The sequence below is a fragment of the Hibiscus syriacus genome, unplaced genomic scaffold (genome assembly GCF_006381635.1).
Source record: "Hibiscus syriacus cultivar Baekdansim isolate YM2019G1 unplaced genomic scaffold, ASM638163v2 tig00110160_pilon, whole genome shotgun sequence".
Lineage (NCBI taxonomy): Eukaryota > Viridiplantae > Streptophyta > Magnoliopsida > Malvales > Malvaceae > Hibiscus > Hibiscus syriacus.
In genome coordinates, this window is record NW_024062608.1 from 3,036,262 (window position 1) to 3,052,534 (window position 16,273).

The following is a 16,273-nucleotide window of genomic DNA, read 5'->3' on the forward strand; positions in this document are numbered from 1 at the left end:
ATTATACCAAAATATCACATTACATAATTTGTTAAGTGTTAACGTCAGTTAACCCGTGGTGATCACATTTTAATTAAATAAAAACGAAAGTGACGATATCTTAATTAAATAAAAACGAAAGTGACTATATATTATATTTTTAAAACCAGTAAGGAAAACAAGACAAAACACAAACATAAGTTCAAAACTTATTTTGGTCAATCAAAACTACATAGATTATATATTAATTAAACATATTATCACTCAATTTTCTTCTCACTTCTATTTTGGTAAATCAAGTTCAAAACTTTGCAATTTAATAATTGAACTTTCTATGTTAAACCTTTTTGGTGTCACGCCGTTGTTAAAAAACTAACAACGTTGTAACATGACCTAATAAAATGATTTCTTTTCATAAACTTTATTGTCTTATTTCCATTTTGGGGCATCACTTGAGGGGTATAAATGAGAAGATGAAAAAGGTTGGCATTGCAGAACAGACATGGCAGATTGAATGCAAGGTTTGAATGTTACTCTTATGATGAATTTCAAACTTCTTATTAACAATTTTGATTTCTCTACTCTTTACATCGGCAGTGATACTTCAGTTCAAGAGGACGCAAGTATGGAAAAGCAGAGGCTTATAGGTATAGTTGCTCTAAAGAGAAATCTGGATACTTAGAGAAGTACAAGCAACCTCTACTAGAACTTAACTTTCTAGACCTGTCAATTTGAACAGTATAAATATTTATGTTTTACAGAGTTATACTTTTGTTTCTTCACATGAGCACCTTTACAGTGCACCATGTGAACTAATTTTACGTTTGAAAGATTATTAAGAATCATTGAAAGATAACCTAAAAACCAACAAGCCTTATTAACAAAAACATAATTTATATCTAACTTATTGTATAACTTATTGAAGTCCGGTCTGAGGTAACAAATTCAGTTATTGTATAACAGAAACTTAGCAACTAGCTTTGACTTAACTCCTTCATCTAACTATAAGTCTAACGTACTTTATATCTTTCTTCTTTTTCATTCTCTTCTTCTCATTTTTAAACTTTTTCTGTTTGTTTGGTATAGAAAAATATTGTTGACACTCTGCAATCTTAACTCATCTGCTGAAAAAAGTTCGAGTTGCTATCTAATTCGAACAAAGCAGGTTGCTGATAAAGGCTTGGTTAGTACATCTGCTATCTGATCAACAGCAGGAGCATAGTTGATTTGAAACGATCCATCCATGACTTTCTCCTTCACAAAACATAAATCGAGCTACACGTGTTTCAGTTTTGCATGATGTACATGATTTGCTGAATGTGCAATGGCACTTGTATTCTCACACCAAATAATGTGTCATAGAAAGTTGTATGTCTAGTTCTGTCAAGAAGGATTTAATCCACATAATGAACCAACTCACCTTATTTACAGAAACATAGTGAACTTGTATACAAAACGTCTTGAAGGCTGTTATAAAGTAACAGATTCAGTTACTGTATAACAAAAAGTTAGCAACTAGCTTTAACTTAACTCGTTCATCCAACTATAACTCTAACAGTGTTCATTTTGTTAGAACCATATCATAATATGAAAACTAATCAGGATCTTATCATGCAAAATCATCAAAAATAAAATACTAGATGCAGAAGCGTATATATATTAATTGACAGACTGAAATTTTTTAGTCTTTACTTGGTTATGATCTCCAAGAAGATATATTTCTCTTGAATATAAACTATGTCATGGGATAAGAGAAAATACAATGTGATCTATTTCTTAGGGACTATAACTCCTTTATAAATATAACTTTAATAGTATCTAAACTTTTATTCCCATGATATTTTTAATATCTTATGACTTTATAACATAATTGGTCACTTAATTTATGTCATATTTTATGATAACAATATAAATTAAAAATATGTGCCTATAATTATGGATTTTAATCTAACAATCTCCTACTTGGGAAACATATGTTTCTTGCTAAATGTATAATCTTATGAGCTCAAAATTTGTTATCATGCAATAGGTATTCTATAACAATCTCGTTCATCGACTATATCCATATATGATCAAAGCGTCCTTTAATATTAATCATGACTATACCCATCAATAGCCACGTATACAAACACTGTCCAATGACATAGATCAATCATAGAGTGTAGCATAGAAATTACATGTAATGGGAACGACACATGTCTATTTTCAACTGGTTTTCTTTAAACATTAGTGAAAACACAGTCAAATGACATAGATCAATCATGGAGCATAGCATAGAAATCACATGTAATGTGAACCCCACATGCCTATTTTCAATTGGTCTTCTTTTAACATTAGTGAGATCAAATTTTACCAAAAAAACTTTATTTCTGTAGAAAATAACCTTAAAATAAATATTCTTAAATTGAAGTAATTGAAATTATCTCTATGACAAACGAGTATTAAAATTATAAACTCCACTAAATTGAATATCTTTAAGTGATATTACACCCACATGAGTACTGTGTTCATGAAAGACATTGTGTAAAAGTTCCTTAGAAAGCGCAGAATTATGAGTTTGTACCAATATGCTCTATAACCACACAACCACTCTGAATTTTTTTTAACAACCATAAACATAATATCAATGTGCTTAAACTTTAAGGTGTTTCTATTGTATATGGAATAAATGATTGCAACTTTGTTATCACAAAATAACTATAGTGTTCTTTCTTATCAATTCATAATTAGCAGTTCATATGATAAAATTTTGCATCTGTAATTCAATAAGTCGGAGTCCATAAACCCGTTGATCTCTTACTTAGTAGACCTCTAATGTGTGAGTATGTAATGTTTTGTTCTTAAATGTAGCATATGAATCAATTTAGCTACTATCTAATGATCCATACTGAAATTGTTTAAATATCTGCTTAATATCCTAAAATCATATCTTGTGTCTGAATGCATATAAACCTGAGTATACATTAAACTCTTTATTTATTTATGAATTGTAAGGAACTTTTTTCATTTCATTAGTTTCAAAAATCATTCTTAGAGCATTGATTAAAACTAAACTTGTTTTTGTTTTTTGGCAATAAGGGGTATCATTTGGTTTACTTCTACTAAACTTATAGTATATACAATTGTCAACTAAATTCATCTCAAAACCAAACGAGAAAAACTTATATCATTAAAGAGATATATGCTTAAACCTATAAATGTATTTCCTTAATTTGCATATTATCAATTATGTATCATCGGATACAATTTTTTAATTGCACCGTATTAAACATCTCATCAATATCACCACTAAGAAACACAATTTTAAAATCCAACTTATGTAACTCAAGATCAAATATGAGCAACAAGTATATGATTATCCTAAAAGAGCGTTTCAATCAAACCAAAGAGAAAGTCTCTACAAAGTTGATGCCTTCTTTCTGAGTATATTCTTCATATATATCTTATACTTGTCAAGATCACCATATGAACTCATCTTGGTTATAAATGGATATTTATAACCAATCAGCTTTGTACATTCATGTAATGAGATAAGTCCTCAAAGTTTATTATCTTGTATAGAACTTATTCTCTTCTTACATGACATTACTCTACTTTTGAGAGTCATGAGTTTTATAACACATGGAAAGTTGATTAGACCATATCCTATCATTCCACTGTCATCTCGTGGATCTTCTTAATGACACTTGTTCTTTGAGGTTGTTGAATTTGTTATTTGGTAACAATTTCTCATTTTAGATAGAGAGTTATTCATTCTTATTAGGATTCTAGATTCACTTCTTGAACGAAAAAATGTATGAGCACATGAATATCATCGAAAGTGATAATAGGAATTGAGTTATAATCTGATTCCTCCTCAAAATCAATTCCTCAAACCTTATTTCTCCTTCCAAACTCAACATCCTCAAAAATAATGTTATAGACCTCATCTTAAAAATATTCCTAATTACCATATTATAAAACTTGTAACCCCTAAATCACACAGAATAACAAAAGTAGTTGCTTATTATTTTATAATTTAATTTCTTCTCATATATATTAATTTATTATAAAAGAAAACAACCCTTTTATAACATATTATTGTCTCTTTTGAGTTGGACCCTTAACAACTACATTCTGATCTTATTTTTGCCCTTATCTTTAAATGCACTTTTCAAATGAGTACTTTCAAACTTATTATGTTTCAAACTTTTTTCCTCTTGTATACAATGAAAAATAAGAATAAGTAATTCTCCAGAAAAAAAAACTCGATCTTAAGTTTCTTAAGTCTTGAAGCAATATAAAGCATATCCATAATTAATCCCTCACATTTCCTTAACTCTTATATTTTATAGACATCAAAGAAGTCAAAAGGGATATCATCTAAACCTTATTTGTTTTGGAAAAAACATTTCTTAATTTCTTAAGGAAATCACTGAGCTAAGTAATCTTTTCAGATTATGTGCCTCTAAAGGCTTCTAAAATGTTATGCTTCATGACCACTAGACATGTGCAATTTGAACAAATTTCACCTTACAAAATCTCTTATATCAATTGAGGATGTTATCCAACATGAGAACTGGAAATTGTTCTTTCTTAGTGCAAAGTCTATGTTCATACAAACAAAACTTTATGCAAGTACATTTTTCCATTCCTTGAGATTCTTTTTCCTAAGCATAAGTATAAAATGTATATTAGCAAATATTGTGGTAGCAATAAATAAATGAATTAACTGAATATAGAACAAAACATAAATAAACACTACATCAATATCAAGTCTTTAGATAATAATAGTATTGTAACACCCTAATTTGCAGTTGTTTTTAATTTAAATTCAATTACCTAAATTCCGGGAACTGTTTTGTGAGGATTTGCAATTTTAAGGATAATTTTTGAAATCTTGAAAGTAAAAGGACTTGACCTAGAATTTTTCCCATCTCCATTCAGCCAAGAAAAAATAATAGAGGAAAATGAAGAAGTTAAAACCATCAAGGATTGAACTCGTGACCTAAGTCATGGGAGCTCATCCCCCTACCACTAGACTAGGTTACTATTATTGATAAGAAATTAATATTTATTTTATTTCACTGATATTTGTTAGATATTAAACACCCAAAACCATTCTTTTTCATCTAAAAACTAACCCGATAACTTCAAATATTCACAAAATAGCACAACCATACCCATCATTCACCGATGAATGTCAACCACCACCCTCCGACCAGTGGTGGCATATACCTCTGCCACCGAATCGCGACACTAATCCCATCAATCAGCCACCGAAACTTATAGTCGTTGTTCATAAAATATGAAAAGATTGTTCGAGAGCTCGTCTTCGATCTCAGTCATCGTTCGGCGGTGTCGTGCACCAGCATGCTCACTGGCACTTACGATCGAAACCTTGGTGACCATCAGTTGAGACTTGTCATTGTATACCGTGGAGATCCTATTAAAGGTTTGTTAGAAAACCCATGCTCTCCCTCAAGTTTCGTCGATTTTAAGCTGAAATAAGCTTTGTTGGCCACACCGCCCTTCTCATTGAATTCCTTGAGATTTCTCAATCAAAACCTAATCAACTTTTTCGCCCCACTATTGATCTTCCGTCAATCATTGTTAAGGGTAAGCATCCGTTCATTTATCTATATTATTTCTTGTTCTATTGGTTTCCTTTTGATCTTATTTGAGTTGAAATCAATAAATAAGGTGTTATGGAGTAATCGGTCGCCCGAATCGGACCCCGTCACTCTTGCACGTGTCGCCATGCTCCTTTCCTGCGTATGGGGCAGCTTCTTCAGTTGGATTATTCTAGAAACCGGTCTGAGTCAACTCAGATCGAACTGAGTCAACCCGAAACAACCTGAGCCTTTTGAATTTGACCCAGACCGTCGACCTTGACTTTGACTAGGGTTTACCGTTGACTTTGACCAAAAAGTCAATTTTTTTGAAAAGTAATATTTTATGTTTTTGATTTCTAAGTCCAGATCTGAAGTCTGTTTCGCTAAATTCAAATTGAGTAAGCTATTTCGATGTTTTATCTCCCGATTTGATATGCATTTTCACATTTGAGTTATGTTTCTTATGAAAATTGTTTTGCCATGTATCCGAGACAATATGAGACTTGGAATTAAAGTACGAGAGCGTTCGAATGAAGTTAAAATGATCAACCGATGTGACTCAAAAGTTGAGGTAATACTTTACTACCCATTGCATGCTATATGGTACAAGTTAGTAAATGGTTGATGCATAAATAAATATGAATAGGTTGGGAATAAATATAAATTATTCTGAACCCATATTGATCCCGATAAAATGAAGAAAATGCTATTAAGATACAAATATGACATGATTTACCTCTGATAGTGGAAATGACATGGAAAAATTTATTGGACCTAATATAACCCCTGAACCAACTATTTTAAGTTCCTGATCTTTTGAAAAAAGACTCGGATATCTCGTATAATGGACTAAAAGACTGATAAGGAATAATTCAAGTTCAGTGGTTATTTAATAAAGTAATTAACCCTATAATTCTTAGATTTCGATAATACCCGTTAAATAGTTTAAATGTCAAAAATACAATGTTAAGAAATTATAAAATTACCCTAAAGAGGTAAAAATGATCAGAATAACCTTGAGTACTAAAATGACCTAAATGTCATTGTGACTTGGAATAAGTGAATGACTTTGGATAAACCCTGGAAATACCTATAAACATAAGTATTAAATTATCTCTGAAGGTTTTAGACCACGACCCAAACTTGTCGGTCTCTCTGGATACAAATGCGTTACAGAAATAAATAATATCATTGGAATACATGTTTATCCCCTCAAGATCCGTTCTAATGGTGGTATGATGGTGATTAATTCAACTAGTACAATCAGTGTTGAGAAGTGAATTTTCCGAATGATATCAGTCCGAATAATTAGTGAATATCGCGATGTTGAGATCTATTCAACCTTTTTTGACCCAGAGTCTTGATAATTCGATAAAAACCCAGAATAATATCGCGATGTTGAGATCTATTCAACCTATTTTGACCCAGAGTCTTGATAATTCGATATAAACCCAGAATAATACAAAATATTATTTTATAATTATTGGGTTAAATATTTAAGAATTCTTGAGGAAAGAGAAATGTCAAAAATACCCCTGAAAGCCTAAATATTGAAATCACTCTTGTTATATCTGAATCTAAAATAATTCTGATGTAAGGTTCCTGAAATAGTTTTTTGATGCACCCAAAATCATAAATGGTTCCAAAGTATAAATTTCTACATGTCTGTTTGATTTGTTAATAGTGAACACTTTTGATAGGGATCTTGTTTCTGAAATTCAATTAATTTACAGAAGTTTCATGTTTCCCTTCATGATAATTTCCATTCGCCTTCAAAAAAAATACATGGATCCTCTAGTGTGTTCACTATGGTGAAAAATGTTTTCTTTGATTTATATAAAGTATGATTTATTATATCTGGTTTCTAATCTCTGATTTCTTATTTCTGATATTACTATTTGTTATATGATTTGTTTTTCTGGGAAACTAAATGGGTAGGTGTCTAGAGACTATAAGGTTCAGCTAGCTGGTAATTCCTGCTTGTTTTGATCATTCATATTAGACTCCTAGATCCTAGTGGTCTAGGGTAAGTCCTTATGGATACAAGTATCTTCCATATTGAATTCCTAGATCCTAGTGGTCTAAGGTAAATCCTTATGGATTCTTGTATCTTCCATATTATACTCCTACATCCTAAGGTGGCGTTTGGTTCACTGGAATCCCTTGGAATTGGGGGAATTGGAATCCAATTCCACCTCTTTCCTATGTTTGGTTCAAGTTTTCAAAGGGAGAATTGGAATCCAATTCCATCAAAGGAGGGAAAGTAAATTACATCCATAACATGATGTAATTGAAATCCTTTGGAGGAGGGAATGTGAAATTTGACCATACCACCCTCATCAATCTTTTAGTATTCAGGTCTGATTTTTAAAAAAAATTTGGGATCGGGTCGGATTTTTTTAAAAAAAAATTCGGGTTCGGGTTGGGTTGGGTCGGGTCGGGTTTTCTTAAGTTTGATATTCAAGTCGGGTTTTTTTAAGTGTGAGTCGAGTTCAGGTCGGGTTTTTTTAAGTTTGATATTTGGGTCGGGTTTTTTTAAGTGTGATATTCGGGTTGGGTTTTTTAAGTGTGATATTCAGGTCGGGTTCGACTTTAGGGTGAAAAATACCCGACCCGGCCCAAAAAAATATATAATTTTACCTTATATATTTAGGAATAATTACAATAATACCCCTCTATATATAATTTTTCAATTAAGTCACTGTTTTTATTGAATAAAAATAATTTTTTTATTATTTCGGGTCAGGTCAGGTTTTTAATTCATATATTCGGGTCGGGTCGGGTCTCGGTTGAAGGTTCCCTTGTTATCGGGTCGGGTCGGGTGGACCAAAAACCCGACTCAACCCAACCCATGGCCATCCCTAATTGGGATAATTTTAACTTATAATGTTTATTAGTATGTTTTTTATAATTTATTGAAATGAATAATCAATCAATAAAATGAAAATTTAATATTTTTTAAATTTTTATAATATATTGCTACATGTAAGTTATAAAACAAACTAAAATTAAGCAATAAAACAAGAAGGGCAATTCTATCATTTTACATTACTGAAATCAAATTCATCTGACATGCCTGCGAAACAAAAAGAATATGGAATTGGATTCCAATTCAATTTCCTGCCAACCAAACATGTTTCAGATTCAGATTCTAATTCCCTTAGACACGTTCCAACGAACCAAACACCACCTAAGGGTCTAGGGTAAGTCCTTATGGATGCCTTTTCTGGGGTATTTTATATGGTGTACGGGTGGATGGTATTACAGTGATTTTTAAAATTTGTTTCCTTAAATAAACTACTATTATTTTTTAAAACTATTTTTTGTTTTATAGGAACACACTAGATGTCTGTTTCAAACTCCTGAACCTGGTCCTCTGAACGTTTCCTCTTAACTATAAACCATATGTTTGTTACATGAAGAAATATTAGTGGAACCTCAGTTCGTCATAAAAACTTGTAGATACCTAAATCGATGAGAAAAGTTTATGCTTGTCATTTATCTGCATGCCCTTCAACATCATTTGGTAGTTCAGTATTATTGAGTTTCTCAAAGCTCGCTCTTTTACTTACCATTTCAGTTAATGATTAGATCATGTACAATTATTGGCATCAGCATTGGGAGTTCCTTCAGCGTTGTTGGCGAGTACAATACATGTATAATTAGAGGCATGTAGGTCACATTTTATTTTTATATTGAGTCTGGAACTTGTATGATTTTAATTATGTTTGTACTATATGAATGGTTTTCTGCACTTGTATTTTATTTATAGATTTTTTATGATGTACATGTTTTAAAAAAATTGAAATTTTTCCTAGATTTTTTTTATTGTGGGTCGCTCCGGTTTCCTTAATGTGACACCTAAGATCAGATAGAGTCACCCGCATCGGTGTTACATTTAGTAGTAAATGGTACTCTTGTTATAATAATCAATCATTGACAATAAGTTAAGTCGAACAATAAACTAATCTTTGAACTAATGTAATGCTCATATAAAATACCTTATAATTATCACATGTTATTACCACATGTGTCGCTTGAAATTTGGCCAATTATTAACTTTCCTTCGGGCCAAAGTAATAAATGCATGAATTACAAGAAACAAATAATCTTCTTGATGTTTAAAATAAATAAGTCTGCACAAAAGATGTCACTTTGACAATATTTTGATTTAACTAATCTATTAAAATAGTATACCTAGCAAAAATATGAATTAATTTATTTAAATTTATGTATTCTAATAACCAACAATCAAAACTGAAATTTTGATCAAACCATATTGAATATATACATATATTACATTAAGAATATAAATAAAACCATATAAATATTGTCAACCAATCAAATTTCTCTTAATTTTATCTTTCAATTAAACTGAAAGATAACCAAAATAATAATAAATTTGAATACACTTAAAGTTCATCTCAAGATATCGGATGTTCCATTAATATTTCATCTTGACCAACTATTCACCTTAAGTGATACCTGGTGCGGTAACCAAACACTGATAATAAGAACATGTCAAGAAAATGTTTTCCTTTGAGTCGATTTATTACTCACACATTAAACCAAATAATTATAACATGCTTATTACCAAATTTGTATATGTATGTAAAAATGATCGTACTAATGTCAAGACGGTGCACGTTAAGCTCTTCTCTCTCGGTGCATATTAGCTGGGCTAATAGCGATTAAAGACGGGACATCTTCTTCGATTCTTGCTTCTTTTTTCTGCAAAATCTGGGATCTTTCTTGGGGATTTTGTTGGGTCATAGCTGTTGAAGGTGTCTCTGATTGGAGAAATCTCTTCTCGACAGGGAATGAACAGGAATTGGATTTCTTTCCTCATTTGATGATTGAGGTTTTTTGCGTAGTGAAACCACCTCGCTACGTGTTTGAGGAGGGTATTTTGGAATGGAGGTACGCTCTAGTTGGTCAATCCATTGGTTCAGTGCCGAACTTTGCTTCTCTCCAGAAGATTATTGGTCTGTTGTGGGGAAAAGAATCTCTGGTGAATGTAAGTTTAGTTGGGCCGAATCTATTTGTTTTTTCATTTATTAATTCTTTGGTTAGGGACTGGGATTTAGAGAACGATCTGTGGCATGTTCAACATAAACCAATTTACCTTAGGAATGGGAACCTAACCTGAAGGAATTGAACTTTGACTTATATTGTATACATGTTTGGATCCAATTGTATAATGTACCATTGGAGTTGTTTTGAAGAAAGAGCTTAGTTACATAGCTAGTGCAATTGGTAAGCCACTCTGCATGGATTTGATTACGACTAATAGAGAAAGATTAGAATATGCACGAGTTTGTGTAGAGGTTTCGGCTGGGTCTCGATTCTGAACCATATTGATGCGGTATTATGCGATGAGTCAATGGCCAGGATCAAAGTCTCTGTGCCTTGGATTCCTAGCTCATGTGTTAACTGTGGTCGTTTTGGTCATTTGTTGAAGTATTGTCCTCAGGGATAGAAAGTCGAGCAAGTCTGGAGGGTCAAAGATTCTGCTCAGGGAGTTAAGTTATATGAACCTGCCTCTAAGAGTGGGGCTATGAATGCTTTGGGATCTGGAAGTTCTTTGGATGGGAGTTCGACTGCTTCTGCATGCTCGAATGTAGTTTCAACTTCTTTGGGATATAGCCCTACTAAAGGGCTATCTGATTTTTTTAGTGCTAAGGTGGATAACCAGACTGTTGGTACGGATAATAACTTGATTACTGCTGCAAATAGGACTTGTACTAGGATCTCGGTTGCTATTACAAGGTCAGATGGGGTTTTGTACTGGGGACCTAGTCGCTAATATAGCGCCAATTGGGGCTTGTACTGGAAACATAGTTGCTAGTGTTGTACCAAATGAGGTTTATATTGGGAGTGTTACGATGACTGATCAGGGATCTAAGCAACCTGATCATTCTGTACAGGCTATTGATCCACATACAAAGAGAACTAGAGACAGGCCAGCTAAAGTTGATAAAGCTGTGGGAGGATGGTCCAAAAATAAGTTTGACATTTTCAGTTCAATTGACCCTAACAGTTTGGTTGGAGTTCCTCTTATGGACTCTGGTAAGAAATAGAGGGGGTTGCTTTGGGTATAGCAAAGATTGTGCAATAGTTGAAATTAAAAAAAAAGAACATGTTGACAAGGTTAAAAAAGCTGAGGAAAGGGGTGGTGCCTCTTCTTCCTCAAATTTTTCATGCTAGTATGCTTCTAGAATGTTAGGGGATTTAACAATCCCCTGAAGCAAAGCATAATGCTAAAATGGGCTACTAGATATCACATCAATATTTTTTTCTTATGGAAACTAGAGTCTAGGAAAACAATTCTGGGGAGATTTCGTCTAAGAAGTTTGGGGGCTGGAGTTTTTGCTGTAATTACAGTCATGTTGAGAATGGTCGGATCTGGGTTTGATGGCAAAACAATTTGGACTACTCCATCTGTTTAATTTTTTATCAGAGTATTTCTATCAAGGGTAGTTTCGGTGATAAACCATTTTTCATTATTGTGGTGTATGGCTCTAATGATGGCATAACTCGCAGGCAGCTTCGGAATCAACTTAGCAGTATGGACAATATTGTGGGTAATGAAGCCTGGTTGATAGGAGGTGATTTCAACGTTATTTTAAAGATGGAGGAAAGCTCAAATCCTGTTAGTTCTAATACCAGCAGTGACATCTATGATTTTCATAAATGTGTAGAGGATCTGGGGGTATTTGATCATTAATTCATTGGACCACTGTTTACTTGGTCAAATAAACAGCAGGACACCTACCTGGCTCACAAACTGGACCGAGTTCTAATTAAGCATTGATGGGTTGAGACTTTTCCTTCCTCCGAGGTTGAATTTCAAGTGCCTGGAGAGTCAGATCATAGTCCAACTTTAGTTTAGTCTGACTGCACAAAGAAGCTCTCATTGCCAAGCCAAAGCCCTTCAAATTCTTTAACTTCTGGTTATGCATCCAGATTTTTACCATTGTTAGATATTTGTGATAGTCCCCAGTTACTGGGAATCCAGCCCAAGTTCTTTTTCTTAAAGCTAAAAATATTGAAAAGTTGCCTTAAGGATCTAAATAAAACTTACTTTCTTGATATTTCGGGGCATGTTCAGAAGAAGAGGGAAGAATTAAGATCTATCCAACTTGCTAATTTGGATGCTTCTACTGCTGGCAGCCTCATAATTGATAAACTGAAGACAGAGTAGGAATTAAAACCCTTGAGCAGATGGAGCTTCTCTTCTACAAACAAAAAGCAAAGGCATATTGGATTAGAGATGAAGATCAGGGTACCAACTTCTTTCACTCCATAGTGGCTAGCAAAAGGATGAGCAATACCATTAGGGTCCTTTATAATCATGATGTATTCAGACTTAGTACTTTTGATGACACGACTAAAGAGGCTATCAATTTCTTTAAAAAGCAATTAGGGGTGGTTGATCCTGAGGTTAAGTGATGTAGTGTCAACACTATCAAGGAGCTACTTGGCTATTCTATACCTGAGGGTGCAGCCGAGGCTTTAATCATAGAGGTCTCTGATGTTGAGATTAAAGATGCTATATGGGGGCAAGGGAATAACAAATCCCCTGGTCCAAATAGATATAACTCGTTCTTTTTCAAAAGAACCTGCATATAGTTGGGAATGATATTTTAGCAACTATCAGGTACTGTTTTACTAACACATTCATGCTTCATTCTTTCAATGTTACAACTGTTGTACTTGTTCCTAATGTACCTAACCCGAGTATGGTTAAGGAATTTAGTCCTATTTCTTGTTATTCTGTCATATACAAGATTGCTACTAGAATCCTAGTGAACCGATTGTCTATTGTCTTCCCTTGTATGATTTCAATGAATCAATCAGCTTTTGTGAAAGGGAGAAGAATTATTGATAATACCCTACTAGCCCAGGAACTTGTTAGAGGATATAATAGGAAGAAAGTTTATCCATGTGCTCTTAAAATTGACTTGCAAAAGGCTTTCGATTCCTTAAACTGGGAATTTGTGGGAATTGTTCTTTATGCATTAGGATTACCTGAGAAGTTCATTGGCTGGGTCTGGGCTTGTATTACTAATCCTAGTTTTTCAATTATGTTCAATGGTAGTCTAGTTGGCTACTTCAAGGGCGCTCAGGGTGTTAGGCATGGTGATCCCCTTTCACCATATATTTTCATTTTGGCCATGAACGTTTTATCTAGTCTTCTGAATATGGCTGCTATGAAGGGAGTGTTTAACTTCCATCCTAAGTGCAAAAAGATTGGGCTCACTCACCTTTGCTTCGTGGATGATTTACTTATATTCTACAAAGGTTCTCTGGACTCTGTAATTGGTGTGCAAGCTGTTTTAGACACTTTCTACTCTATGTCTGGTTTAAAACTAAATGCTAGTAAATGTGAAATGTACTATGCTGGGATTTCTGTTGAGCAATGTGCTGCCATTAAGGAGATAACCGGTTTCAATCTGACAAGCCTTTCATTACGTTATTTAGGAGTCCCACTAGTAACCAGGAAACTCACTGTGAAGGACTGCCACAGTTTAATTGATAAGATCAGGGCCAAGCTGAGTTTGTGGGCCAACAAACATCTTAGCTTTTCTAGGAGACTTCAACTAATCCAAGCTGTTTTATTTAGCATGGAAAGTTTCTGGTACATGCAGCTCATTCTACCTAAAGAGATTATTAATACTATCGAGCAGCTATGTTCTAGATTTTTCTGGAAGGGGTCTGACTTACCTGTAAAAGGTGCTCGTGCCAGCTGGAAAAAAATATGTTTAATGAAATCTGAAGGAGGTCTGGGCATTCAAGCTGTAGGCGAATGGAATAAAGCCTGCATTGTACCTAATCAGGAAATTATTGGCTAATGAGGGCTCTCTTTGGGTGGCCTGGATGCGTGCCTATGTGATCGAGAATGCTGATTTATGGAAAATGATTATTCCCACAAATGTAAGCTGGTGCTTCAAGTACATTTTGAAAATCAAGACTAATGTCTTTCACCTCTTTGCTAGCCCGATTCATAGCCTGAGTGTAAGAAGTATTCGGGAAGACATGCACATTAGTCCTCCCAAGGTCTCTTGGAAACATCTAGTCTGGTTCCCTGGCCGTATTCCTAAACACAACATCATAGTGTGGATGGCTATTCTTAACCGACTCCCTACTCCGGTTAGACTTCTAATAATGGGTTTAAATATTGAGAACGATAAATGTCTATTGTGTGGTATTGAGGCAGAGTGTAGAGACCATTTGTTCTTTGGCTGTAATTTTGCAAAAGGCTTATGGGGAGCTATTCTTGCTTTATGTGGTGTGTATCAGGGGGTTAGTAGCTAGGATGGTGAGTTGACTTGGGTGACCCACTGCCTTAAGGGTAAGTCCCTCATTGTGAGAGTGTTTCGGCTTGCCTGGGCAGGTCATGTTTATGGCATTTGGAAGGAAAGAAACAACAGACTTTATGGAGGTAGAGCTCGGCCAGTGCATGCGTTAATGCAGGATATCAAAGAAGTTCGGATCCGGATGGAGGGAAACACTATCAGTAGAGCCGACCCAAGAAATGCAACTCTTTGTGTTAGTTGGGGTATTACTTAAGTTGGGAGTTTCAGTACTACTGTTTCCTATATTGTGTTAGTCGTTTAGCTTAAGTTGTTTGATGGTTATGTTATCTGTTGTTTATTGTAGGCTGTAAAGTGTAGCAGGCTCCTGTTTTCTTGGGTAATGAAATGGAATTATCCAAAAATTTGTATATGTAATTATGTCAACTATTAATCTTCATTTGGGTCGATCAATGCTAACATATCATAAGTTACATGTGCATAACCTTTATATTTTATAAATTAAATATTTATCATAACTGTATCCACTTTAACGACTTATTGCTTTAATTAAATCATTTCAAAATAAATATTAATACTTAAATATCATATTTCTATAACAATCAAATGTCAAAACTGAAATTTCTAATTGCATTATAATATTTGAAATAACCCAAAATAACGTTACATAAATGGTGTTATAAAAAAATAGACCCTCAAGTCTTTGATTGTTTCTGAATAATTCCTTAAACATGCAATTAATTCATAATTTTATAAATTACCAAAGTTAAACTAAAGTAACAAAATAATCAATAAAAATGGTTGTCCCTTTTTCCCATATGTATGGGGTAAGGGAGAGGTAAGATAGTAGGTTACCCCCAACACCAAGTTGAGAGCAGCTTCCGTAAGAGACCTCCGAATTATGAAATGCCCTCCGTGGGACTCGATCCCACGACCTCAATATTTAACCAAAAGTTAAAATCAAAATAAATACCAATAAATTAAATCTTTAATCAAACCGAATTGAATCTATCAAAGCCAAATGTATATTCCATAATCTATATCAGTAAAAAAACAAAATTGAATTTTCTAATCACGTCATGGTTTCCAAAATAACTCATAATAAGGTTGTCTAAATGACATTATTAGAAACCTAAAAACTTAAATCTTTGACTATTCTTCAAGATTTTGTTAATTATGGATTCACCAAATCAAACCAAAATACATTATTAACCGTATAATGAATTCAAACTTAAATTTATTTCTAATATATTTAAAACAAACAGTAATAATTGTTTTGTTTGTTTCGGTAATAAAATCATACAAAATATCCTTTACAAAAAAAATCTTATGAATTCCAAGGCGAAAAAAATATAATAACCAAATCATATATATATATATAAT

At 33.4% G+C, this 16,273-nt stretch overlaps 2 protein-coding genes across 2 annotated transcripts; both read left to right on the top strand.

Moving 5' to 3' along the window:
• Positions 1-12,797: 12,797 nt before the first annotated feature.
• Positions 12,798-14,428, top strand: LOC120216525. The gene is made up of 3 exons (XM_039213917.1): positions 12,798-12,932; positions 13,047-13,177; positions 13,234-14,428. Exons 1-3 carry the CDS (start codon positions 12,798-12,800, stop codon positions 14,426-14,428), a joined length of 1,461 nt encoding a protein of 486 aa, XP_039069848.1.
• A 25-nt stretch (positions 14,429-14,453) lies between these two features.
• Positions 14,454-15,250, top strand: LOC120216526. The gene is made up of 3 exons (XM_039213918.1): positions 14,454-14,865; positions 14,971-15,135; positions 15,237-15,250. Exons 1-3 carry the CDS (start codon positions 14,454-14,456, stop codon positions 15,248-15,250), a joined length of 591 nt encoding a protein of 196 aa, XP_039069849.1.
• Positions 15,251-16,273: the final 1,023 nt, after the last annotated feature.

Bases quoted from the DNA above. Each gene is read 5' to 3' on its own strand.
- LOC120216525 (XM_039213917.1), top strand. From the start codon at position 12,798: ATGGAGCTTCTCTTCTACAAACAAAAAGCAAAGGCATATTGGATTAGA. The intron at 12,933-13,046 runs GTATTCAGACTT...AACACTATCAAG, and splicing joins GGGTCCTTTATAATCATGAT to GAGCTACTTGGCTATTCTAT. The intron at 13,178-13,233 runs GTTCTTTTTCAA...AGCAACTATCAG, and splicing joins GGTCCAAATAGATATAACTC to GTACTGTTTTACTAACACAT.
- LOC120216526 (XM_039213918.1), top strand. From the start codon at position 14,454: ATGCGTGCCTATGTGATCGAGAATGCTGATTTATGGAAAATGATTATT. The intron at 14,866-14,970 runs GTGTGTATCAGG...TTGCCTGGGCAG, and splicing joins AGCTATTCTTGCTTTATGTG to GTCATGTTTATGGCATTTGG.